The 25,244-nt window shown below is 46.3% G+C and overlaps 2 protein-coding genes across 2 annotated transcripts in view; one reads left to right on the plus strand and one right to left on the minus strand.

Moving 5' to 3' along the window:
- LOC117367669 (zinc finger protein 493-like) overlaps positions 1-25,244 on the plus strand; it is a 156,069-nt gene that overhangs the window by 75,425 nt on the left and 55,400 nt on the right. The window lies entirely within an intron of this gene.
- LOC117367629 (zinc finger protein 493-like) overlaps positions 1,034-25,244 on the minus strand; it is a 34,374-nt gene continuing 10,163 nt past the window's right edge. Inside the window, exons 6-7 of the mRNA XM_033960377.1 lie at positions 19,126-19,233; positions 1,034-4,966 (exon numbers count right to left, since the gene is read on the minus strand). Coding sequence (XP_033816268.1) covers positions 2,679-4,966; positions 19,126-19,233 — 2,396 coding nt within the window. The 3' untranslated portion in view covers positions 1,034-2,678. The remainder of the gene's footprint in view (positions 4,967-19,125; positions 19,234-25,244) is intronic.

A 25,244-nucleotide genomic window follows, 5' to 3' on the forward strand; every position in this document is an offset into this window, starting at 1 on the left:
CAACAATAAAGCCAGCGGCGCAATGTGCAGCGGCCTCAAAGAAAGCGAACAGAATGCTGGGCATTATCAAAAAAGGTATCACTACCAGAACGAAGGAGGTCATCCTGCCATTGTATCGAGCAATGGTGCAACCGCATCTGGAATACTGTGTCCAATACTGGTCGCCGTACCTTAGGAAAGACATGGCGATACTTGAGAGGGTCCAGAGGAGAGCAACTAGGATGATAAAGGGAATGGAGAACCTTTCATATGCCGAAAGGTTGGACAAACTGGGGCTCTTTACCCTGGAAAAGCGGAGACTGAGAGGAGACATGATACAGACATATAAAATCATGAAAGGCATAGAGAGGGTGGATAGGGACAGATTCTTCAGACTAGCGGGGACAACAAAAACAAGAGGTCACTCAGAAAAACTGAGAGGGGACAGATTCAAAACGAATGCAAGGAAGTTTTTCTTCACTCAGAGGGTGGTGGACACCTGGAACACGCTTCCAAAGGAGGTAATAGGACAGAGTACAATACTGGGTTTCAAAAAGGGACTGGATGACTTCCTGAAAGAGAAGGGGATTACAGGGTATAGATAGAAGGTTACACTACAGGACAAAAGCGAAAAGCATATGTGAGTTTTAGGGTAGGAGCACTATCAGGTCCTGGACCTGAGGGGCCGCCGCGTGAGCGGACTGCCGGGCACGATGGACCTCCGGTCTGACCCGACAGAGGCAAGTCTTATGTTCTTATGTTCTTATGATCGAGACGTTCAAATATCTCATGGGCCGTATCGAGGTGAAAGAAGATATCTTCTTTTTCAAAGGCCCCATGGCAACAAGAGGGCATCCGTGGAAATCAGGGGCGGGAAACTACACGGTGACACCAGGAAATACTTCTTCACCGAAAGGTTGGTTGATCGCTGGAATAATCTTCCACTACAGGTAATCGAGGCCAGCAGCGTGCCTGATTTTAAGACAAAATGGGATCGTCACGTGAGATCTATTCACAGAGAAAGGTAGGGGAGGGTTATTGGGGTGGGCAGACTTGATGGGCCATGGCCCTTATCTGCCACCTATTTCTATGTTTCTATGACCTGCCGGGTTTAACACCCCCAAGGTCGAATGGACCCAACAGGGCCCACCCAAGCTCAATTCGGCCAAAAATGGAAACTAGAAACCCTAAATAAATTCTAACAGTCCTACCAAGGGAGATGGGTACAGCTCATTCACACCTGCTGGAGACTGAAAGAAGACTGATAGGAATAGAGGAATGTACCTCTTATGTACTATTCCACAGTTTTGTTTCAGTCTCCACCTGCTGGTCATGATGAGATATATACCCCACTTGTAAGATTAACCTCTACCAGTCTGGAGAGTGCTAAAGAATAGTCCATTTGCTTGGCACCATCCGAAGATTTTCTCTAGGTCTGTCTTGATCCACTGTTTAGTCTTCATGTCCTGTTTCTTCAGTGGGATGATCAATTGGACGTCATCAGCATAGATGTAGCATTCCCATTCCAGTTTTCTGATGAATTTCCCCAGCGGTTGGAGGAAGATGTTGAACAGTATGGGTGACATAGTGGATCCCAATGGTACCCCATGTCTATTTCTTTCCAGTTGTTTGTGCTCCCCTGCCATTCTACCTTTGTTAGTCTTTTGGAAAAAAAAAGGACTCTATCCATGCCATGACTTCTTTGAGGCCAAATTCTATGCATCTTGATTTTAGCAGTGTTTGTTGGACTAGGTTGAAGGCTGCTGAGAGGTCCAAGAACCCCAGCTGTACTTTTCCTTTAGGATGGTGTTCTGTTACTAGCATGGTTTCTGTGCTCAGGTGTCTTCTGAACCCTGATTGAGCCTGGTTCAGCTTTGATGAGTTTTTTTTTAGGAAGTTTGATATTTGTTGGCAAGCTAGTTTGTCTATTAGTTTAGATATCCACAGTTAGTTGGCTACTGATCTGTAGTTGAAAGGATCTGCTATGTCATTTTCTTTACTCTTCAGGATGGGCTTCATGACAGAGTTTTCATTTAAGTGGAACATGTCTAGACTGTAATGATTCATCGATAAGGTCCGTGAAGTAGGAGAGTCCTGGGCCTTTGAGCTCGCTCATCGAGTGTATCGGGCTTGTGTCGAGGGATGGTGAGCTCAGCGTCATCTTCTGAGAAGTTTCTTCACCTGGATCTCTATGATGGGTTTGAACACTTCCCTTGTATCTCCTGTTTCCCCTGTCTCTTTGTCTGTTAATATGTTGTTATTAAGGCCGTTGTCTTGCTGAATTCTTTACTGGTTAGGGAACATTTGTGGGTGATTTCTTTCTGTTCTTTCTCCAAAAAACCTTACACTACCTGGTATAGGTTTTTGTGGAGTTGTTGGGATGCCTGTTTGTAGAATCAGACCCTATAAGTCTAACTGTGTTACTGAAAGATTTATCATATTGAGAACATTGGTTTTTCTCCAGTGTGGATTCTTTCATGAGTTCTGATTTTATATTTAGTATTGAAATTTTTACCACATTCAGAACATTTATATGGTTTTTCACCAGTATGAATTCTTTTATCAGTAATGAGGTTACTTGCTCCATTAAAGCTTTTAACACATTCAGAACAATGATATGTCTTTTATCCAGTGTGAATCCATTTATAAGTTCCGAGTTTATATTTACTATTGAAACTTTTAACACATTCTGAACATTTTTATGATTTTTCTCCCATGTGGATTCTTTTATGAGTTCTGAGGCTACCTGTATTATTGAAGAATTTTCCACATTCAGAACACTGATATGGTTTTTCTCCTGTGTGGATTCTTTTATGAGTTCTAAGGCTATTTGTATTATTGAATGATTTCCCACATTCAGAACATGGATATGGTTTTTCTCCTGTGTGGATAGTTTTATGAATTCTGAGGTTACTTGTATTATTGAAGGATTTCCCACATGCAGAACACTGATATGGTTTTTCTCCTGTGTGGATTTTTTTATGAGTTTCAAAATTATATTTAGAATTGAAGTTTTTACCACATTCTGAACATTGATATGGTTTTTTTCCAGAGTGGATTTGTTTATGAGTTATGAAGCTACCTGTATTATTGAAGAATTTACCACATTCTGAACATTTATATGGTTTTTCTCCCGTGTGGATTCGTTTGTGAGTTATCAGGCTACCTGTATTATTGAAGGATTTTCCACATTCAGAACATTTATATGGTTTTTCTCCTGTATGGATTCTTGTATGAATTTTGAGGCTACTTTTATTAGTGAAGGATTTTCCACATTCAGAACATTTATATGGTTTTTCTCCTGTATGGCTTCTTGTATGAATTATAAGGCTACTTTTATTACTTAAGGATTTTCCACATTCAGAACATTTATATGGTTTTTCTCCAGTGTGGATTCTTTTATGAGTTTCGAGTTTATATTTAGAATTGAAGCTTTTACCACATTCTGAACATTGATATGGTTTTTTTCCAGAGTGGATTCGTTTATGAGTTACGAGGCTACCTGTATTATTGAAGGATTTTCCACATTCAGAACATTTATATGGTTTTTCTCCAGAGTGGATTCGTTTATGAGTTACGAGGCTACCTGTATTATTGAAGGATTTTCCACATTCAGAACATTTATATGGTTTTTCTCCAGAGTGGATTCGTTTATGAGTTACGAGGCTACCTGTATTATTGAAGCTTTTACCACATTCAGAACATTTATATGGTTTTTCTCCAATATGGATTCTTTTATGAGTTCTGAGGCTATTTGTTTTATTGAAGGATTTCCCACATTCAGAACATTGATATGGTTTTTCTCCTGTATGGATATTTTTATGAATTCTGAGGCTACTTGTATTATTGAAGGATTTCCCACATTCAGAACACTGATATGGTTTTTCGCCTGTGTGGATTCTTTTATGAGTTCCGAGTTTATACTTAGAATCGAAGCTTTTACCACATTCAGAACATTTACATGGTTTTTCTCCAGAGTGGATTCGTTTATGAGTTACGAGGCTACCTGTATTATTGAAGGATTTTCCACATTCAGAACATTTATATGGTTTTTCTCCTGTGTGGATTCTTTTATGAGTTACAAGGCTACTTGTACTTTTGAAAGATTTTCCACATTCAGAACATTTATATGGTTTTTCTCCAGAGTGGATTCTTTTATGAGTTTCGAGTTCACAGTTATAATTGAAGCTTTTACCACATTCAGAACATTTATATGGTTTTTCTCCTGTGTGGATTCTTTTATGAGTTTCGAGTTCACAGTTATAATTGAAGCTTTTACCACATTCAGAACATTTATATGGTTTTTCTCCTGTGTGGATTCTTTTATGAGTTTCGAGTTCACAGTTATAATTGAAGCTTTTACCACATTCAGAACATGTATATGGTTTTTCTCCTGTGTGGATTCTTTTATGAGTTACGAGGCTAGTTGTATTTTTGAAGGATTTTCCACATTCAGAACATGTATATCGTTCTTCTCCTGTGTGGATTCTTTCATGAAGTATGAGGTCACTTTTTTGATTGAAGCTTTTATAACATTCAGAGCATTTAAATAGCTTTGCTGCCTTGGGGTTCATTTCATGCACTTGTTTCTTGCTAACGTTGATTAATTCAAATACCTGTCTGAAGTTGTCATCAGGTAAAGAACATTTTGATGGTTTTATTTCTTTAGGCACTTTTTCATTAATTATAAGTTGTGATTTATATGTAAATGAATTTTCACACTCCCTATACTGGAACAGATTGTTTTCTCTCTGAATTTTTTTTTGCCTGCTGATTCTCTCATTTTGTCTGAGATTTGAACAGTTGGTGAAATTTCTCTCTTGTTCAGTACATACATTCAAGCTCTTTCCTGTTAAGGTATTTTCTTTCATGCTAGGTACATTATCAGCTGAACAATCTGGGCTGTCTCTTGAAGGGTCTTTAAATGTCCATTCCTCCTTCTGCTGCCCATAACATACTCTCATTCTCTTATTCCGAAATCCATCATCTGTCAGATAAAAATGAAAGCATATACGTAAATTATACAGCTGGTAGAACAGTCTTTAAATTCATTTGTTTGTAGACAGGTGAGCAATGGCACATGAAAACAGACCATCCTGATCTCATTTGATGATTCTGAACATCTCATCCTCCCCTCCAGTCTCTGCAATGATTCCCTTTGATTATATTCACTAACCAAAATGTCTATGTTAAAATTCAGAAATACTCCACAGCACATAGCAAGGATGGAAAAATTATGTCCTACCTATTAATTTTCTTTCCTTTAGACGCAGCAGATGAATCCAGAGACTAGTGGGAAAGCATACATCTACGAGCAGGTGGAGATGGAGAACTGACTCGCAGGTGTATATCTTGGATGGAGTCCCTCCAGGCCAGTCAGTATTGCTCAATGCCCAAGCATCCGGATAAAGCAGCTGAACCTCAACAAACTTCTTTTCCATAAGCAAAAGAATATCTTGACCCCAACCATGAACATAACCTGTGATAAAAATCATCTTTGAACAATTCCGATCGGGTGGGGCTCTGGATTCATCTGCTGCGTCCACAGGAAAGAAAATTAACAGGTAAGACATAATTTTTCCTTCCTTTGCGCCGGCAGCAGATGAATCCAGAGACTAGTGGGATGTGGTAAAGCCACCTCAACTCGGCTGGGACAAACATGTCACCTGTGCAATAACTGAAGCACCCAAGGATGCCTCTGCAAACTCCGCCACATCCAAGCGGTAATGCTTAGAAAATGTGTTCGAGGATGACCAAGTGGCCGCCCTACAAACTTCTTCCAGAGAAAATCCCTTGGACTCAGCCCAAGACGTAGCCATTGCCCTTGTCGAGTGAGAATGGAGAGCTTCCGGCAACTATTTGCCCACCAACAAATATGCGGAAGCGATAGCTTCTCGGACCCAATGAGCCACCGAGGCCTTGGAAGCCGCTAGACCCTTCCTAGGATCCAAAAAGAGCACAAAAAGATGATCCAAACACAGAAAATCATTAGTAATCTGAAGATAGTGCAAGAGCACTCTCCGTACATCAAGCAAATGCAAAGCAGGAAACCGCAACCCCCAATCCTCTTCTTTGAACGACGGTAGGAAGAGGAACTGATTGACATAAAAAGGTGACACTACCTTAGGAAGAAAGGAAGGAACCGTCCAAATCAAAACTCCAGCCTCTGAGAAACGTAAGAACGGATCCCAGGAGGCCAACGGCTGCAATTCAGACACACACCTGGACTATGCCAGGGCTACCAGAAAGCACAGTTACTTACTATAACAGGCGTTATCCAGGGACAGCAGGCAGCTATTTTCACATATGGGTGACATCATCCACGGAGCACAGATGCGAACAGCCTCGCAAGCAGACTTGCTTGTAGAAACTAGAAGTTTCGTGTGAGCCGCACGGTGCATGCGTGAGTGCCTTCCCGCCCAGCACAGGGCAAGTCTCCTCAGTTCAGATAGCTAGAAGAGAAGCCAACCAGGGGAGATGGGTGGGTTTTGAGAATAGCTGCCTGCTGTCCTTGGATAACACCTGTTGTGCTTTCTGGAAGCCCTGGCAGCCTATTCTCACATATGGGTGACCTCCAAGCTAACCAGAATGGGATGGTGGGAGCGTTGGCAATTTAGGAGAATAAATTCTGTAATACTCTCTGGCCAAAATGGCCATCCTGTCTGGAGAAAGTATCCAGACAATAGTGAGAGGTGCAGTATGAACCGAGGATCAAGTAGCAGCTTTGCAAATTTCCTCAATAGGTGTAGATCTGAGGAAAGCTACTGAAGCTGCCATTGCTCTGACTTTATGGGCTGTGACTCGACTCTGTAGTTGTAATCTAGCCTGGGCATAGCAGAAAGAAATGCAAGCAGCCATTAGGTTGAAGATGGTACGCTTAGAGATTGGATGTCCCAACTTGTTTGGATCGAAGGAGACTAAAAAGTTGAGGAGCAGTTCTGTGTGGTTTGGTGCATTCCAAATAGAAGGCCAAAGCACATTTACAGTCCAGAACATGAAGGGCTGATTCTCCAGGGTGAGAATGAGGCTTTGGAAAGAACACTGGAAGAACAATGGATTGGTTAAGATTAAATTTTGAAACCACTTTAGGTAGGAATTTAGGATGAGTATGGAGGACCACCTTGTCATGATGGAACACAGTGAAAGGTGAATCAGCTACTAAAGCTTGCAGCTCACTGACTCGTCGAGCAGATGTGAAGGCATTGAGAAACACCACTTTCCAAGTGAGATACTTAAGATGAGCCGTAGACATTGGTTCAAATGGAGGCTTCATCAATTGAGCAAGAACAACATTGAGGTTCCAAACCACTAGAGGCGGTTTGAGAGGATTGACATTGTAAAGTCCTTTCATGAATCTGGAAACTACTGGATGAGCAGAGAGGGATTTTCCTTCAGTAGGCTGATGGAAAGCAACAATTGCACTGAGATGGACTCGTATCAATGTAGACTTGAGGCCAGAGGTGGATAAGTGCAAAAGATAATCTAGAACAGAAGATAAGGAGGAATGTTGAGGCTCCTTATCGCAAAAGATGCACCACGTAGAAAATCTAGTCCATTTTTGGTGGTAGCATTGTCTAGTGGTAGACTTCCTAGAAGCCTCTAAAATATCTTGTACAGATTGGGAAAATTGAAGAGAAGTTATGTTGAGAGGTACCAAGCTGTCAGGTGTAGAGACTGCAGGTTGGGATGAAGCAGAGATCCCTGACTCTGTGTAAGCAGAGACGGAAAGACTGGTAGAAGATATGGCTCCATGCTGCTGAGTTGAAGTAGAAGGCAGTACCAAGGTTGTCTCGGCCACCGAGGAGCAATCAGAATCATGGTGGCATGAGCGTTCTTCAACTTGACAAGAGTCTTGAGAATGAGAGGGAATGGAGGGAATGCATACAGGAAGAGATTTGTCCATTCCAGTAAGAAAGCATCTGCCTCGAGGCGATGAGGAGAATATATCCTGGAGCAGAACTGAGGCAGTTTGTGGTTGTGGGGAGCTGCAAAGAGATCTATCTGAGGTATTCCCCACTGCGAAAAAATGTGATGAAGGGGTGAGGAATGGACTGTCCATTCGTGAGGTTGCAGAAGACGACTCAAGATGTCTGCCAAGCAATTTTTTGCCCCTTGAATGTAGACAGCTTTGAGGAAGGTGTTGTGGCGGATTGCCCAGTCCCAAATCTTCAGAGCTTCTTGACAAAGAGAGGAAGATCCCATCCCTCCCTGTTTGTTGACATAGTACATGGCGACTTAGTTGTCCGTCCGAATGAGGACTACCTGGTGTTGAAGAAGATGTTGAAAAGCTTTGAGAGCATTGAAGATCGCTCTGAGTTCCAACAGATTGATTTGACACTGACGATCCGTACTGGTCCAGTGGCTTTGAGTATGGAGATCATCGAGAGGAACGCACCAAGCTTAGGTCGAGGAATCTGTTGTGAAGACCTTCTGATGAGGGGGTGTTTGAAACAGTAAGCCTCTGGAGAGATTGGAAGAGAGCATTCACCAGCGGAGAGACTGTCTTAAAGAAGGAGTGACTGCAATGTGTCGAAAGTGGGTCGCACGCCTGCGTCCACTGTGATGCCAGGGTCCAATGAGGAATTCTGAGATGAAGTCTGGCAAAAGGAGTCACATGTACTGTGGAGGCCATGTGCCCTAGTAGTACCATCATGTGTCTCGCTGAGATTGAAGAGCGGGAAGACACTGCATGACAGAGTTGAAGGAGAGCTTCCAGATGTTGTTGCGGAAGGAATGCTCTGAGTTGGATAGTGTCCAGAACAGCTCTGATGAATTGTAGATTCTGAGAGGGCTGAAGTTGTGATTTGGGAAAGTTGATTTTGAATCCCAACCTCTGTAGGAACCATGAAGTCCGTTGGGTCGCTACAATAACCCCCTGAGATGTGGAATCCTTGATGAGCCAGTCGTCTAGGTAGGGAAATACCTGAAGACCATGGTTCCTTAGAGCTGCTGCTACCACTACCAGGCACTTGGTGAACACTCTGGGAGATGAAGCCAGGCCAAAGGGCAGCACTCTGTATTGATAATGCAGATTGCCCACCCAAAATCTGAGATATTGACGGGAGGCCGGATGAATGGGACTATGAGTATAGGCCTCCTTGAGATTCAGAGAGCATAACCAGTTGTTCAGATCCAGAAGGGGATAAAGGGACGCCAGGGACAACATTCAAAATTTTTCTTTGACTAAAAATTTGTTGAGAGCCCTGAGTTCCAGAATGGGTCACAGATCGCCCGTCTTCTTCGGAACAAGGAAGTAAAGGAGTAAAAACCCCTGTTCTGCTGTTCTAAAGGAACTGGTTTGATGGCACGGAGACGAAGCAGAGCTTGAGCTTCCTGAATAAGAAGGACAGTCTGGGATGGACTGGAAGGATACTCTCTTGGAGGAAGCTCTGATGAAACCTGAGTGAAATGAAGAGAGTATCCTTCCCTGATGATTGACAGCACCCAGAGGTCGGATGTGATTGTCTCCCATCAGTGGTAAAAATGATGGAGACGACCTCCAATGGAGGGAAGAGAGGTCAGAGACAGAACGGTGGAGGTTATGCTCTGTTTTAAACAGTCAAAAAGGCTGCGCAGCCTTAGGTGCAGCAGAAGGTTGAGATTTCTGTTGCTTCTGATTCTGCTGTTTTTTGAGAGGCGGACAAGTGTAAGGAGCTGCTTTCGGAGCAAAACGCCTCTGGAAAATTGGAGGAGGGTGTGCAGGCTTGGCAGGAGCTAGCTTAGGCTTTGGTCTGACAATAGAAGCAAAGGATTTTTCATGTTCAGACAATTTCTTGGTGGCTGCCTCAATAGATTCATCGAAGAGGTCATTGCCTGCATAAGGAATATTAGCCAAGCGGTCCTGAAGATTAGGGTCCATGTCAATGGTGCGAAGCCAGGCTAGGCGGCGCATTGCTACAGAACAAGCAGTCACCCTGGCTGACAACTCGAAGGCATCATAAGAAGACTGAAGTAGATGTAATCTGAGTTGTGACAGAGTAGCTATGACTTCTTGACATTCAAAGTGCTTTTGAGTATCTAAATAGCTGAGAAATTTAGGAAGAAGATCAATGAGGAACTTGAAATAAGTGACAAAATGAAAATTGTAATTGAGGACTTTGGAGGACATCATGGCATTTTGGTAGAGGCGACGTCTAAACTGCGAATTCTCAAATCCTTTGCAATGGAGAGTTTTATACCTGGAGTCCAACTTGCCTGGGACAGCAGGAATTGCTTAAGGAGTCTCCAGGCATTGTGTAAAAGTCTGAGATAAAAGCTTGTGAAGAGGAAGCTTAAGTGACTCTGCAGGAGGTTGAGGAAGATGCATGACTTCGAGGTACTCCTTAGATTATTTAGAACTAGCATCCAATTGAAGGTCCAGGTCAGCAGCCATCTGACGAAGAAAAGAAGAGAAAGATAGCTGATCCGCTAATGCCTTGCCTCGAGAAGGACTCAAGGACGTCAAGGCAGCCTGGGTTAAAGATAAAGCTTCGGTAGGAAAATAAGCATCAAAAGAATAAGAAACTTGGACGAAGCAATAGAAGCCGCTGAGTCTTCGAGGTCTGAAAGCGGGAACCTCGATCGAGGAGTTAGTGATCTAGTAGAGCTGGAAGGTGTAGAGCGAGGCTTAGTTGAAGAAAGATGCTCTTTGGAAAAAGAGCTATGCCTGGAGGTATGCCTCGAGGAAGGTCTCGATCACCGGTGAGAGTAGTGCTTGGAAGCAGATCTCGAAGATCAAGGAGACTTTGCCTCGGAGATGGAAGCAGACGTTGCTACCAAGGAATTTTATAGGGCTAGAAGCTGTGGATCAAAGCTCGGAAGGCTTGGTGGAGGAATCTCGAGGCACTCCCAAAGACTCTGCTCCTTGTATGGAGTGTGAGGATTCCTGTTGAGGCACTTGCAAAGAATCTACTCCTTGCTTTGAGTGCATAGATGCCAGACCAAACACTCAGAAACATAGAAATAGACGGCAGATAAGGGCCACGGCCCATCAAGTCTGCCTACCCCAATAACCCTCCCCTACCTTTCTCTGTGAAGAGATCCCACTGACGATCCCATTACTACAGGTAATCAGGCACGCTGCTGGCCTCGATTACCTGTAGTGGAAGATTATTCCAGCGATCAACCACCCTTTCGGTGGTCCTCAACCTGGCAGCTAGGCTTCAATGCTAAGAAATGTAAGGTCATGCACCTCGGAAGCGGAAATCCATACAAGACGTACTTCTTGAACGGAGAAACTTTTAACTAGGACTTCAGCAGAATGAGATTTAGGAGTAATCATTAGTGCAGACATGAAAACTGCCAATCAAGTGGAGAAGGCTTCATCTAAGGCAAGGCAGATATTGGGTTGTATCAATAGAAGTTTCGTCAGCTGAAAGCCTGAAGTCATAATGCCGTTGTACAGGGCCATGGTGAGACCTCATCTGGAGTACTGTGTGCAATTTTGGAGGCCACATTACAATAAAGATGTGCGCAGAATTGAATCGGTTCAGCGGACGGCCACCAGGATGATCTCGAGGCTCAAGGGTCTCTCGTACGAAGAGAGAGGGGAGACATGATCGAAACATTTAAGTAACTCACGGGACATGTCGAAGTGGAAGATGATATTTTCTTTCTCAAGGGACCCTTGGCCACAAGAGGGCACCCGCTCAAACTCAGGTGCAGAAAATTTCATGGCGACACCAGAAAGTATTTCTTCACAGAGAGAGTGGTTGCAGTGGCGTACCTAGGGTATGTGGCACCCGGGGCCCATCATTTTTTGACACCCCCCCCCCCATCTATATGAAAAATATGATTTTTAGTACCAATCTACATATCGCACCACAAGAGTGTACCTAGGAAAAGGCTGCATCTTAAACACTGCAGTGAGCACTAGAACACCAACACATACATTGTAAAACTAAACAAGCCAGATCCCGCACAGTCAATTGGTCCTGTAGTCAATGCCAACTGAAAACTATGTCTTTTTCATACACACAGAACAGAGATACACCCTCGCCCAAAATGGAATAATCACAAACTAAAAATAGAAATATGTAGACAAAAGTTAAACTGATCCGCCAAGAAACCAGACCCTGGATACAATGCAACACCACAAAAAACAGTAACACATGTCCTCTAATACAGTGCAAAATATAAAGACAGTAGATGTAAATTTGAAAAAACTGATACATAACAATCACCACTTTATAAATTAATAAATAAAAATAAAACAAATAATGAGAAATAAAAAAATACCATTTTATTGGACTAATCCCTGTAAGCTCGGTCCCCATCCCCGCAAACCACCTGATTTCATCCACACAAGCCTTGAATTGTTTATATTAAAGTATAAAAAGAAACAATATTCTGTACAATTGTCAATTTATAAATCAGCGTCTTCTCCCCACTCTCTTCCCCATTTCCCTTCAGCATCCTCAGCCCACTCTCTCTCCACTTTCCTTCAGCGCACGCACATAAAAACAAGCAAGTAATTTTATATCATTTTCATTCTATTCATTCATAGAAATTAAAGTCTAGATAATGCCAGTCACATAACAAAACATGATTTTACAAAAATAATTCCCTGCAGTCAAGCCTGCAAGGATTACTAGATGTCTTTCAGCAGTTCCCCTCCCTCCCTCCCCCTTACCTTTGTGGCCAAGTCAAAATGATCTACCAACAATAAAATTTTAAAAACACAAAGCACGCTGTACGCAGAGAAAATGTTAATTATCATTTATATTCCGCGGGTTTTCAAAGAGGTCAAGGCAGATGACTTTATGCAATGTCACCTCAGTAACAACTATACAAAAATAGACAAATATTCCCCCTCCCTTTTTACTAAAACGCGATAGCGGTTTTTAGTGCAGGGAGCTGCGCTGAATGCCCCATGCTGCTCTCAACGCTCATAGGCTCCCTGCGCTAAAAAACGCTATTGCGATTTAGTAAAAGGCGGCCATAGTGTAAAATATAGACAGCAGATATAAATTTTCAAAACGGACACATTTTGATCACTAAGTTGAAAATAAAATAATTTTTCCTACTTTTTTGTCTGGTGATTTCATGAGTCTCTGGTCCTTCTTCTGGTCCTTCTTCTTTCTCTCTCCCCCTGGCTCCCCTCTTTATTTCTGCCTTTCTTTCTCTCTCCTCCTGGCCCCCCTCTTTCTTTCTGCCTTTCTTTCTCGCCCCCTTGACCCCCCTCTTTATTTCTGCCTTTCTTTCTCTCCCCTTGGTCCCTCTCTTTCTTTCTGCCTTTCTTTCTCTCTCCCCCTGGCCCTCCTCTTTCTTTCTGCCTTTCTTTCTCTCCCCCTTGACCCCCTCTTTATTTCTGCCTTTCTTTCTCTCCCCTTGGTCCCCCTCTTTCTTTCTGCCTTTCTTTCTCTCTCCCCCTGACCCCTCTTTATTTCTGCCTTTCTTTTTCTCTCCTCCTGGCCCCCCCTCTTTATTTTTTCCTTTCTTTCTCTCTCCCCTTAGCCCGCACAAAGCCATCGTGCCGATTTCTCCACTTCCACGATTCTTTCCCTACCCTCACCCCCAAGCCAGCAGCCGATTTCTCCCTGCTCCTTCCCCGATGTCCTGAACTTCATCGGGCAGCAGCAGCATTCACAATTCACTGCTGTTGCCCGCTTCAGGCCTTGTTCTCTGTCGGGTCCTGTCTTCATGAAAACTGGAAGTAGGCAGGACCCGGCAGAGAACAAGGCCTGAAGCCGGCAACAGCAGCGAATTGTAAACACTGCTGCTGCCCGAAGAAGGTAATGGAGCACCGAGGCAGTCCGCTTCTCTCCCCTCCCAGCCGAACCCCCGCTGACCCTCCTATTTCCCCCCCCCCCGTGAACCTTTCCGACCTTCCCAGCGAGAGCAGCAAACCTCCTTCGCGGCTTTCTCCTCCCTCTGCCGCGTTACTGATGACGTCATCAGTGATGCGGCAGAGGGAGGATAAAGCCGACGCTACTGGAGGGAGGTTTGCTGCTTTCGCTGGGAGGGTCGGAAAGGTTCACTTGGGGGGGGGAGAGATAGGATGGTCAGCGGGGTTTCGGCTGGGAGGGGGGAGAAGCGGTCTGCCTTGGTGCTCCAAGGCCTGGCGCCATTACCTTTTTCGATAATGGCGCCGATGCTGCTTTCGCTGGGAGGGTAGAAGCGCGATAGGGACCGGGCCAGCTGTGCACCCCCCCCCCTAAGGCGGCACCCGGGATGGACCTCCCCCTCGCCCCCCTTGGTACGCTACTGCCCTGGGGAAACAGCCTGCAACAAGATCGCGCGCTGCCAGAGATCTTTGCCTGCTTCGGCTGTTTCCTCCGCCGCGGTCCCGCCCCTCCTCTGACATCAGAGGAGGGGCAGGACCGTGGCGGAGGAAACAGTCGAAGCAGGCAAAGATCTCTGGCATCGCGATCTTGCTGCAGGCTGTTTCCAGACGCGACACCCGGCGCAGGGGGGGGGAACTGGACCGGACCGGGAGCACCCCCTCAGGGCTTGGTACCCGGGGCGGACCGCCCCTCCCGCCCCCCCCTTGGTACGCCACTGAGTGGTTGATCATTGGAACAAGCTTCCAGTGCAAGTGATCGAGGCAGACAGCGTGCCAGACTTTAAGAATAAATGGGATACCCATGTGGGATCCCTACGAGGGTCAAGATAAGGAAATTGGGTCACTAGGGCATAGACAGGGGGTGGGTAAGCAGAGTGGGAAGACTTGATGGGCTGTAGCCCTTTTCTACCGTCATCTTCTATGTTTCTATAAGAAGTATTTCCTGGTGTCACCATGTAGTTTCCCGCCCCTGATTTTCCACGGATGTCCTCTTGTTGCCTTGGGGCCTTTGAAAAAGAAGATATCTTCTTCCACCTCGATACGGCCCATGAGATATTTGAACGTCTCGATCATTTCTCCCCTCTCTCTGCGTTCCTCGTGTTGGTATAGCTGCAATTATTTCAGCCGTTCCTCATACGGGAGATCCTTGAGTCCCGAGAACATCCGGGTGGCCATTCGCTGGACTGACTAAAGTCTCAGCACATCTTTGCAGTAATGCGGCCTCCAGAACTGTACACAGTATTCCAGATGGGATTTCACCATGGATCTATACAATGGCATAATGACTTCGGGCTTACGGCTGACGAAACTCCTACGTATACAACCTATGATTTGTCTAGCCTTAGATGAAGCTTTCTCCACTTGCTTGGCAGTCTTCATGTCCTCACTGATGATCACCCCTAAGTCACATTCTGCTACAGTCCTCGCTAGTATCTCACCATTAAGGGTGTAAGTCTTGCATGGATTTTGGCTGCCAAGGTGCATGACTTTACATTTTTCGGTATTGAAACTTAGTTGTCAGGTCCTGGACCAGCGCTCCAGTAGGTCGTGCACCATACTGTCGGGCATTGAGTTTCCGTCCGGCACTGTGCTCTGCTCCCTGCATACAGTGTGTAGCTTCAGCCGGAGGCATAGGAAGAGGCTCGACCTCGTGGGAGTCTGCAGAATGCCCAGGCTGGATTAGAGTAGCTAGTTTCAGTTCCATATTAGTTAGGAACTGAATAAATTTCTTCTCTAACATGGTCTGGAAAGAAGCCGACAAGGATGAATCCGCGTCTGAAACCGGACCATCTGCTTTGACTGGAGGTTCCAAAGTGGCAGTGGAAATGTGTTTTGACTTGGAAGTCTTAGCAAGTTTGATTACCACCACTGGAACTTTCTGCTGAGCTATCTGACCTGAAGATGCAGGGGAAGAGACAGCAAGTGTATTCGAGGAAAGAGCCGCTGCAAACGAGGAAGGTCTGATGAGGCTCGAGGTTGGAGTCGTGGAGGCAGGAGGACCCTCAGTTGAAGGCGGAACAGAGGCTACTTTCGAAGTCGAGGGTGTGGTTGAAGAATCCATCCTGAAAAGCTTCTGCACTAAAATCCGACAATGTTTAAGGGCTCGAGGTTGAAGAGTAGCACAGCGCTCGCATGACTTCGGTTGATGGTCCAGCCCAAGGCACTTGAGGCACCAACGGTGTGGGTCCGTGAGGGAAATCGCACGCTGGCACTGGCTACACTTCTTGAAGCCCGTCGCTGGCCGGGATATAGGAGGAAAAATAGCCACAGCAAAGTTGAAGCCCATGGACTGCGGCCGAGCAGCCTGCCCCGCCAATCGAACGGAAGAAACTAAATTAAAATTATTATTATTTTTTTAAACGAGAAATAAAGAAAAGAACACAGCGATTTGTGAAGAAAATAAACAGAAACCGCGGTGAGAGAAGGCACGAAATAACAAAGTTAAACACAGAGAGTCAAAGATGGATTTCTCGGATCCGCGGAAAACTGAGAACTGAGGAGACTCGCCCTGCGCTGAGCGGGAAGGCACTCGTGCCTGCGCAGTGCGGCTGACTCAAAACTTCTAGTTTCTACAAGCAGTCTACTTGTGAGGCTGTCCGCATCCGGGCTCTGTGGATGACGTCACCCATATGTGAGAATAGGCTGCCTGCTTGTCCTGGGATAAAAATCGCCTTCAAAGTAACATCTTTGAGCATCACATTACTCAAAGGTTCGAAAGGAGCCCCTTGCAAACTCCCAAGCAATGCCTTCAGACTCCAATCCGGACATGGCCTCCGCAAAGGTGGCTGAATGTGGTTCACATCTGGCTGAGACCCTAATGCCGAATTAGACATCTTCCCTCTGTAACAGGCCACTTGCACCCAAAGGGAATTGTAGGCCAACCCTTTAGTAACCCCCTCTTGCAGGAAGGAAAGAATCTGTGACAGGGAAGCCTGAAAGGGAGAAATCCCTAACTGAGCGCACCAAGCCTCAAACACCCGCCAGATCCTAGCATAAGTCATAGAGGTAGACCTTTTCTTTGCTTGTTACAGAGTAGAGATAACCTGCTCAGAATATCCCCTACGCTGCAGCCTCGACCTTTCAATAGCCAGGCAGTAAGACCAAAGCGGTAGGGATTTTCCCCCTGAACCAGACCTTGCGTGAAGCATACGGGTGCCCCCGGAAACCGAAATGGCATGTCCTGTGACCACCTCCTCCGAGGTGTCTAACATAAAGGGTGCGGACCACCCAGATCTATCCATCCTGCTGCGCCCGGGAAGCGATCCAGTCGAAACAATACTTGTCCTCTCACCGGCCAGAGAGGGAACCCCTTCAGGAGCCTTCCCCACTCCCAAGCCTGCTCCTCACGTCTGTTTGAGTTCAGGGAACTCACCACCGGGGAACCCAATGACATATCACCTTGAGGCCTAGCTTCATGAGGAATTAATTGAATCACCTGAGGACCATTGCGGCAAAGGAATAGCACCCTTGGCCCCTCTGCCCTTAAGGAACTGGAATTACCGCTCCCAGGGCTCACCAGCAAACTTCCCACTACCTCTTGTCTGGCCCCTGCACACAGGTATGCCCAGGAAGAATCTGCAATGGGAAAGAAAAACTCTTATTCATAACCTTTGAGCCCTAGAAAGAGGACCTCCTGGCCCTACAAAACTTTGGCCCATTCCGCCAGTAATGAGGCCACCCACCCTCCCCCCTTTCAACCTGTGGAAGGAGCCAATAGCCCGTCATTGTGCAGGCTGTGAGGACTGGGAATGATCTGGCCATGAGGCCGAGGGCTTGGCAGGGCGCGAAGGCTGCTTCTGTAAAACCCTGTCCCTGGCACAGTACGCCGCAGTATAGGACGCCCTAAATGCCGACTTCCCTGGGCTATACCTCCTGGTATCCCGAAAACGTGGCCTAGATGAAGGGGATCGAAGGGCACCTCTAGACCTATCCTCCAGCAACCTCTGAGACTTAGAGTCTCCAAAATCCTTCACCAACCTATCCAGGTCCTCTCCAAACAATAATTGGCCTTTAAAAGGAAGCTGCACCAGGCGCAATTTAGAGGCAGCGTCCGCTGTCCAATACCTCAGTCATAGGTGCCAACTGGACACCACCGATAGAGCCATCAGCTTCACTGAAGCCTTAACAATACCATAAAAGGCATCCGCCAGATATGCCAGCCCTGACTCCACATCTGGAAATTCTGGTGGCAGAGCCCCGCCAGACTCCACCATCCTATCCGTAAACAGCTGGATCCACTGTAGACAAGCTCGTGCCATATAAGAACTCCACACAGCCGCCTGCAGAGTAAGGGCTGCCACATCAAAGGAAGACCGTAAAGACGACTCAATCTTCCTATCCTAAGGGTCCTTCAGAGTCACATACCCATTGACCAGTAGAGGAGTTTTTCTAGTTATGGCCGTCACCAGCGTCCACCTTTGGAAGCCTAAACCTGTCTTGCTTCTCCTGAGCCATCGGATACAACAAATGCATAGCCCTAGCTACCTTGAGACTAGCGTAGCCCACTGCTCTGAGATTAACTCCTGCAGGGTCTCATGCACATGAAAGGTTTTAGGAGACTTCCCAGTGCCAACCATAAGGGAATTGGGCACTGCCCCCCCTCCTGTACAGACATTCCATTGCCTTATAAATAAAGGTCGCCGGTTCCTCCCTATTGAACAGGCGGAATGCCGAGGGATTGTCCCCCTCAGCCTCCTCTAAATCCATGTCCTGCACCCCAGCCTCCCCCCCCCCCTCCGGCACCGAACAGAGGAAGAGAGATCTCAGGGTTGGAGAATTCATCAGCCTTGGGAAGCACTCTGCGCCTCTTGGCCCCTTTTTGACCTCCCCCCATACCAAACTGTGGTTGGGCCAACGTCACCTGGGCTTAGCCACCTCCAGAGATCTCTCTCCCTCCGTCCGGGTTTGCATTCTGCTGCAAAAAAGAGCATACTGACTGGCCAGGAGGGACTCTATCCAAGATATACAGTACACCTGCGAGTCAGTTCTCTATCTCCACCTGCTGGTAGATGTATGCTATCCCATTAGTTTCTGGATTCATCTGCTGCCGGCGCTAAGGAAGTTATTACTTAGCAATTATTTGCTCATAAGAACATAAGAACATAAGAAATGCCTCTACTGGGTCAGACCTGAGGTCCATCGTGCCCAGCAGTCCGCTCACGCGGTGGCCCAACAGGTCCAGGACCTGTGCAGTAATCCTCTATCTATACCCCTCTATTCCCTTTTCCAGCAGAAAGTTGTCCAATTCCCTCTTGAACCCCAGTACCGTACTCTGCCCTATCACGCCCTCTGGAAGCGCATTCCAGGTGTCCACCACACGCTGGGTAAAGAAGAACTTCCTAGCATTCGTTCTGAATCTGTCCCCTTTCAACTTTTCTGCTCACCACTCTTGATATCAGCATCTTCCTCTGCTCCCCCCAGATGGTCAATGGCAGAATCATCTTCCTTTTTCAGGTTCTTTCCTGTGAGGTCAGCAGGGTAACTTTGGCTGCCTGTAAGAAAAATGAAAAATAACTTCAAAATTTAAAAGAAAGCCCAAGATATAAGAAAGTGAAAACTTGGCTAAAACTGGACGATGGGACTTTTATGACCTTTGAAAAACCAGTTACTTACCTTAACATGTGTTATCCAGGGACAGCAGGCAGATATTCTCACATGTGGGTGACGTTATCCACAGAGCCCCAATACGGACAAGCTGCACAAGCAATCTTGCTTGAAGAACTTTAGAAAGTTCACGACTGACCGCACCACGCATGTGCGAGTGCCTTTCTGCCTGATGCAGGGCGCGCGTCTCCTCAGTTTAGATAGCCAGCTAAGAAGCCAACCAAGGGAGGTGGGTGGGTTGTGCTGTCCCTGGATAAGGAGAAATTAGGTTCTTACCTGCTAATTTACTTTCTTTTAGCTTCTCCAGTCTGGTATAGGATTAATCTTACAAGCAGGTATATATCTCATCATGACCAGCAGGTGGAGACTGAGACAAAACGTTGGAACTGTACATATCATGTGGCCCCTCCCCAATTACCTCAGTCAGCCGAATAGCCAAGCAGAACTAAGAACTATATACAGAAAAACAAACAAGATTCCGAACAGGAGTATCAACAAATAAAACCAGAAATGCTGTTGGAAAATGCAAAGGAACAAATGCAAATAGGAAAGGTCCCCATAGCTCGCCAGCTAAGCCACAGCCACTGTTCTTAATCTCCCCGGCCCTAGAAAAATACTAGAAACCGATCGAAAAATGAAAATCTGCATGCGAGAACACGAAAATAGAAAGGTTGGGTTCCTATACTGGTCTGGAGAAGCTAAAAGAAAGTAAATTAGCAGGTAAGAACCTAATTTTTTCCATCTTTAGCACTCTCCAGACCGGTATAGGATTAATCTTATGAGCGGGACGTACCAAAGCAGTCCCTATTAAGGGTGGGACCCCCGAAGGCCGACACCATAACACGCGTACCAAACACCACGTCCCGACGAGCCTGAACATCCACACGGTAGTGACTGACAAAGGAATGTAGAGAAGACCAAATATGCACATGAGGCATCAGCAAAGACTCAGCCCAAGAAGCTACCTGACCCCGAGTAGAATGAGCCTTGAGAAAGTCCGGAACAGTCTTTTTCTGAAGAAGATAAGCGGAAGCAATAGTCTCCTTGATCCAGAGCGCATTGGTAGCCTTGGAAGCGCCATTCCCCCTACGAGGACCTGCTAGAAGGACAAAAAGATGATCTGATTTCTTGATCTCCTGGGTCCGCATCATTGATCACCTTGACAGACATAATCTGATGAGGACCAGCCAGCACGGCTTCAGCAAAGGACGATCTTGCTTGACGAACTTGCTACACTTCTTCACAGGAGTAAACAGGCGGATAGACAAGGGCGATCCGGTCGACATTGTATTTCTGGATTTTCAGAAGGTGTTTAACAAGATCCCACATGAACAACTACTTCAAAAAATTGTGAGCCATGAATCGAGGGGGAAATACTCATGTGGATTAAAAACTGGTTGGTTGATAGGCAACAGAGAGTAGGGTTAAATAGATCATATGCGGACTGGGAAAACGTCACAAGTGGGGTGCCGCAGGGTTCGGTGCTTGGACCCTGTGCTCTTCAACATATTTATAAACGACCTGGAAATTGGTACGACGAGCGAGATGATTAAATTTGCAGATGATACAAAGTTATTCATAGTAGTGAAGACGCAGGTTTGCAAGGACCTGCAACGTGACATAAACACGCTCGAGAAATGGGCCATGACATGGCCAATGAGGTTTAATGTGGGTAAATGTAAGGTGATGCATGTCAGTAACAGAAATCTTATACAAGAATACAGGATGTTCGGTGCGGTATTCAGAGAGACCCCGCCAGGAAAGAGACTTGGGAGTACTGGTCGACAAGTCAATGAAGTCGTCTGTGCAAAGTGCGGCGGCTGCGAAAAGGGCGAACAGAATGCTAGGAATGATTAGGAAGGGGATTACGAACAGATCGGAGAAGGTTATCATGTCGTGTACCAGGCCATGGTGTGCCCTGGTGGCCTTACATGAAGAAGGGCACGGTACTACTCGAAAGGGTCCAGAGAAGAGCGACTAAAATGGTTAAGGGACTGGAAGAATTGCTCTACAGTATGAGATTAGAGAAACTGGGCGTTTTCTCCCTTGAAAAAAGGAGACTGAGAGGGGACATGATCAAAACATTCAAGATAATGAAGGGAATAGACTTAGTAGATAGAGACATGTTGTTCACCCTCTCCAAGGTACAGAGAACGAGAGGGCACTCTCTAAAGTTAAAAGGGGATAGATTCCGTACAAACGTAAGGAAGTTCTTCTTCACCCAGAGAGTGGTAGAAAACTGGAACGCTTTTCTGGAAGCTGTTATAGGGGAAAACACCCTCCAGGGTTTCAAGACAAAGTTAGACAAGTTCCTGCTGAACCAAAACGTACGCAGGTAAGGGTAGTCTCAGTTGGGGCACTGGTCTTTGACCTAAAGGCTGCTGCGGGAGCGGACTGTTGGGCACGATGGACCACTGGTCTGACCCAGCAGTGGCAATTCTTATGTTGTATGGCAGTCAGACGATGACCCCGTAATAACACACAAAAGGGTGAAAGGGCCACAAGCTGAACCCGGAGAGAAGACCAAGCCAGACCCTTTCCAGGCCATCCTGCAAGAACTCTAAGGTGTTAGGCAGGGAAGCACGAAAAGCAACCACTCCTCATGCCATACACCACTCCTCAATTATACGCTAAACTCGCACATAAGCCCGAGAAGTAGAAAGTCTGTTGGACATCAAGAGAGTGGAGATCACTTTGTCTGAATACCCCTTCTTACCTAGGTGAGACCTTTCAAGAGCCAAGCCGTAAGACAAAAGGGACTCTGATCGAACATGGGAATGGGGCCCTGAGTCAGAAGATCGTGCTAAAGAGTCAGAGGGAGAGGATCCGACACCAGATGTCTTACCAGATCCGCATACCATGGTCACCTGGGCCATTCTGGAGCCACCAGAACCACCAGGCCCGGGTGACAAATAATGCAGAATAGAACTCTGCCCACTAATGGCCACGGAGGGAATACATTCAACAGCCCCTCTATTGGCCACAATTGAACCAGAGCATCCAGACCCTAGGCCTGACCGTTTATGTGACGACCAAAGAAGTGGGGAGACTTGGCATTGACTCCTGTGGCCATCGGGTCCATTAGGGGCTGACCCCAAGACTGCACTATCAACTGAAGGTCACGTGGCTTAGACACCACTCTCCAGGATCTAATGTGTGACAACTGAGGAAGTCCGCTTGAACATTCTTCACTCCGGCTATGTGGGAGGCCAAGATGTCCTGAAGATGTGACTCTGCCCAGAGCATGAGCAGAGCCGCCTCCTGTGCCACCTGAGGCTCTTAGTGCCCCCCTGACAAGTGACATAGGCCACTGCCTTGGCAATGTCTGACAGGACACTCAAAATCACAGGCTCACTCATACATTTCCCAGTCACTGGATACAAGCTGCTCAGCTTTTCTGCTCTTTTGGCTTCTTTCCAGCTCTACCCTGGAACAGGGTAGCAGAAAAGCTGAGCAGCTTGTATCCAGTGACTGGGAAATGTATGAGTGAGCCTGTGATTTTGAGTGTCCTGGTGGCCCTGACGCAGCGAATGATAAAAATTCCCGCGAAACGTGGCCGCGTCGGCAAATTAGACACTGGTGACTGAACATGGTATAAAAACAAGTCAAGTTCTGAGATAAGTCTTTTTGGTCTCACATTTTTTCAAATCCTGGCTACTACATATGTATAATACCCTTTAAAGTTGAAAGGGTTTTAGCTTCATTAAATTGCTTTATAAAAAAATTTTTCAAAAAAATATTAAACTACTGGCCAATGATTGGAGCAGGAGCTGTATTAACTACGCGGATCTTCTCAGTTTGTGATTCACTGCTGTGCGTAGGCTCCGATTCTGAGGCCAGAGAGCCCTTCAAGTATGTTGGGCCTCTAATACTGATATGTATTGTCCAGTATGAGCAGTATTATATACTATTTTCCTGATTATATTATATGCTGCTGAGGTAATTAGTTTTAGGGTTTATTTTATAGCCTCTTCATCCCTTTTATAGCCTCTTCACCCCCCTTTGCCTTCTCCTAACCACACTGGCGCTGTGATGTAAACAAAATAAACAAACAAAAAAGACTTTTCCTCTCTCTGTTAAATCCTAGCTCATGTTTGCAGTCTAACATCAGCTCTGGCAGGATACACGTTTCAAATCTGACATATTGCAATCACAAAACAGAAAATATAATTAGTTTTTCTACCTTTTGTTGTCTGGTCATTATTCAAATTTTGTTGTTTCCAGGCTCTGGTTGTCTTCTGATAACTTGCTTGCCAGGGTCTCTTTCTTTCTCCCTGCTAACCATCCATCTGCCATCTCTGTTCTCCCCTTCCGTTTCCCTTCCCTCCCCTCCCCAGGAGGTCTGGCATCTTTCCTTTTTTTGTCTCCCTCCACAGATCCACCTTTTCTTAACTACCCTTTCATCTAGCATATCTCCCACCTTCACCACCACCCCAGGGTCCACCATCTCTCCCTTTCTTTTCCCAACTACTGTCCTATCCAGTATCTCTATCCCCCCCTTCACACCATCCCTTGTGTCCAACTTCTCTCCCTTTCTGTTCCTTCCCTCCCTAAATCCCATTGTCTATCATCTCTCTCCCTCTCCTTATGTCCATGATTCATTTTTTTTTTTTTTTTTTTTGATTTATAATATTTCTTTATTGAGCAAATTCAGCAACGTACAGAACAAGAAAAAGAAGCATACGGCCGCAGCTCCCGGTAAAGTGCTAAAACAAGGCAGCCAGGGAACTCAGAAACAATACAACAGGAGAGCGCCCAGGCAAAAATGCTAGAGTGCCCAATACATGGTTTTACCAGAATACCCCACCCCCCCCACACATCCCAAACCCCCAACCCCCCACTCCCCCAAAGATACCCCCCCAAACCCAGACCCGTGTGATTAGATGGGAAGACAAGAAAAAACTGACCACAAAGAAAACAGGCCAAAAGGAAAGAAAGAAAGGTGGAACAAGACCAAGAGGAAAGAAAGACGAAGGCAGACTACATAGAGAAAACTGCAGCACCCAACTCCCACCCACATCACCACAGCTGACAGGGTTAGCAATTCAACAGCATACTCCGCTCCCTGTGCGGAAGAGACAACCAGTACCCCTCCCACACACCCTGAAATGTGGCCCACCGGCCCTCGTCCTGTCTCCCTACCATCCTGCGCTCCAGAAGCGCTAAGTCATATAGGGACAAGTGCCACTTAGAAAAAGAGGGAGCTTGGGGAGCCCGCCACGAAATCAAAATGGCCTTCTTGGCTAAAAGGAGGGCCCTAAACACCAACATCCGCTGCCCAACGGAGCAACGATAGAGAGCCGCTCCATCATAAAAAAGGACTATAGAAGGGGTGCATGCAGGCAACGGAGGAGAGATAGAAGACAAAAAGGTCCACACTCGCAGCCAGAAAGCCCGTATCCGGGGACAGTCCCAGAACATATGTCCCAGGGTAGCAGGACTCACAGGGCACTTGGGACAACAGGCCTGAGCTGCAAAGCCCGCTCGATAAGCCCTCTGTGGGGAAATAAACGCTCTGTGGAGGAATTTATATTCCTGCTCCCTATGGAGCATATTGCAGGAGAGGGCACGCAGGAAGACAAAGCAACGAGAAATCAAGGAGGACAGGATAGTGCACCCCAGGTCAGCGCTCCACGCCCCAGCCAACATGTCCGCCCTCTCGGTTGACAAAGGTGACAATAGCGCAGTAACAAAGTAACGCAGGCGCGGAGCCGGATCCTCCCACAAACCCAAACTCAAGCCAAGACCCTGCGCAACCGAGTACCGCAAGGACGGCTCTCCGAGACTGCGAACATAATGACAGTTGCAGGCCGGGACATAGGCCGAAAAAGCTCCGCCGCAAGATTGAAGCCGCGGGGCTGCGGCCACGTGGCCTGCCCGGTCGAATGAATGGAAGAAA

Source organism: Geotrypetes seraphini, chromosome 10, assembly GCF_902459505.1.
Source record: "Geotrypetes seraphini chromosome 10, aGeoSer1.1, whole genome shotgun sequence".
Taxonomy (NCBI): domain Eukaryota; kingdom Metazoa; phylum Chordata; class Amphibia; order Gymnophiona; family Dermophiidae; genus Geotrypetes; species Geotrypetes seraphini.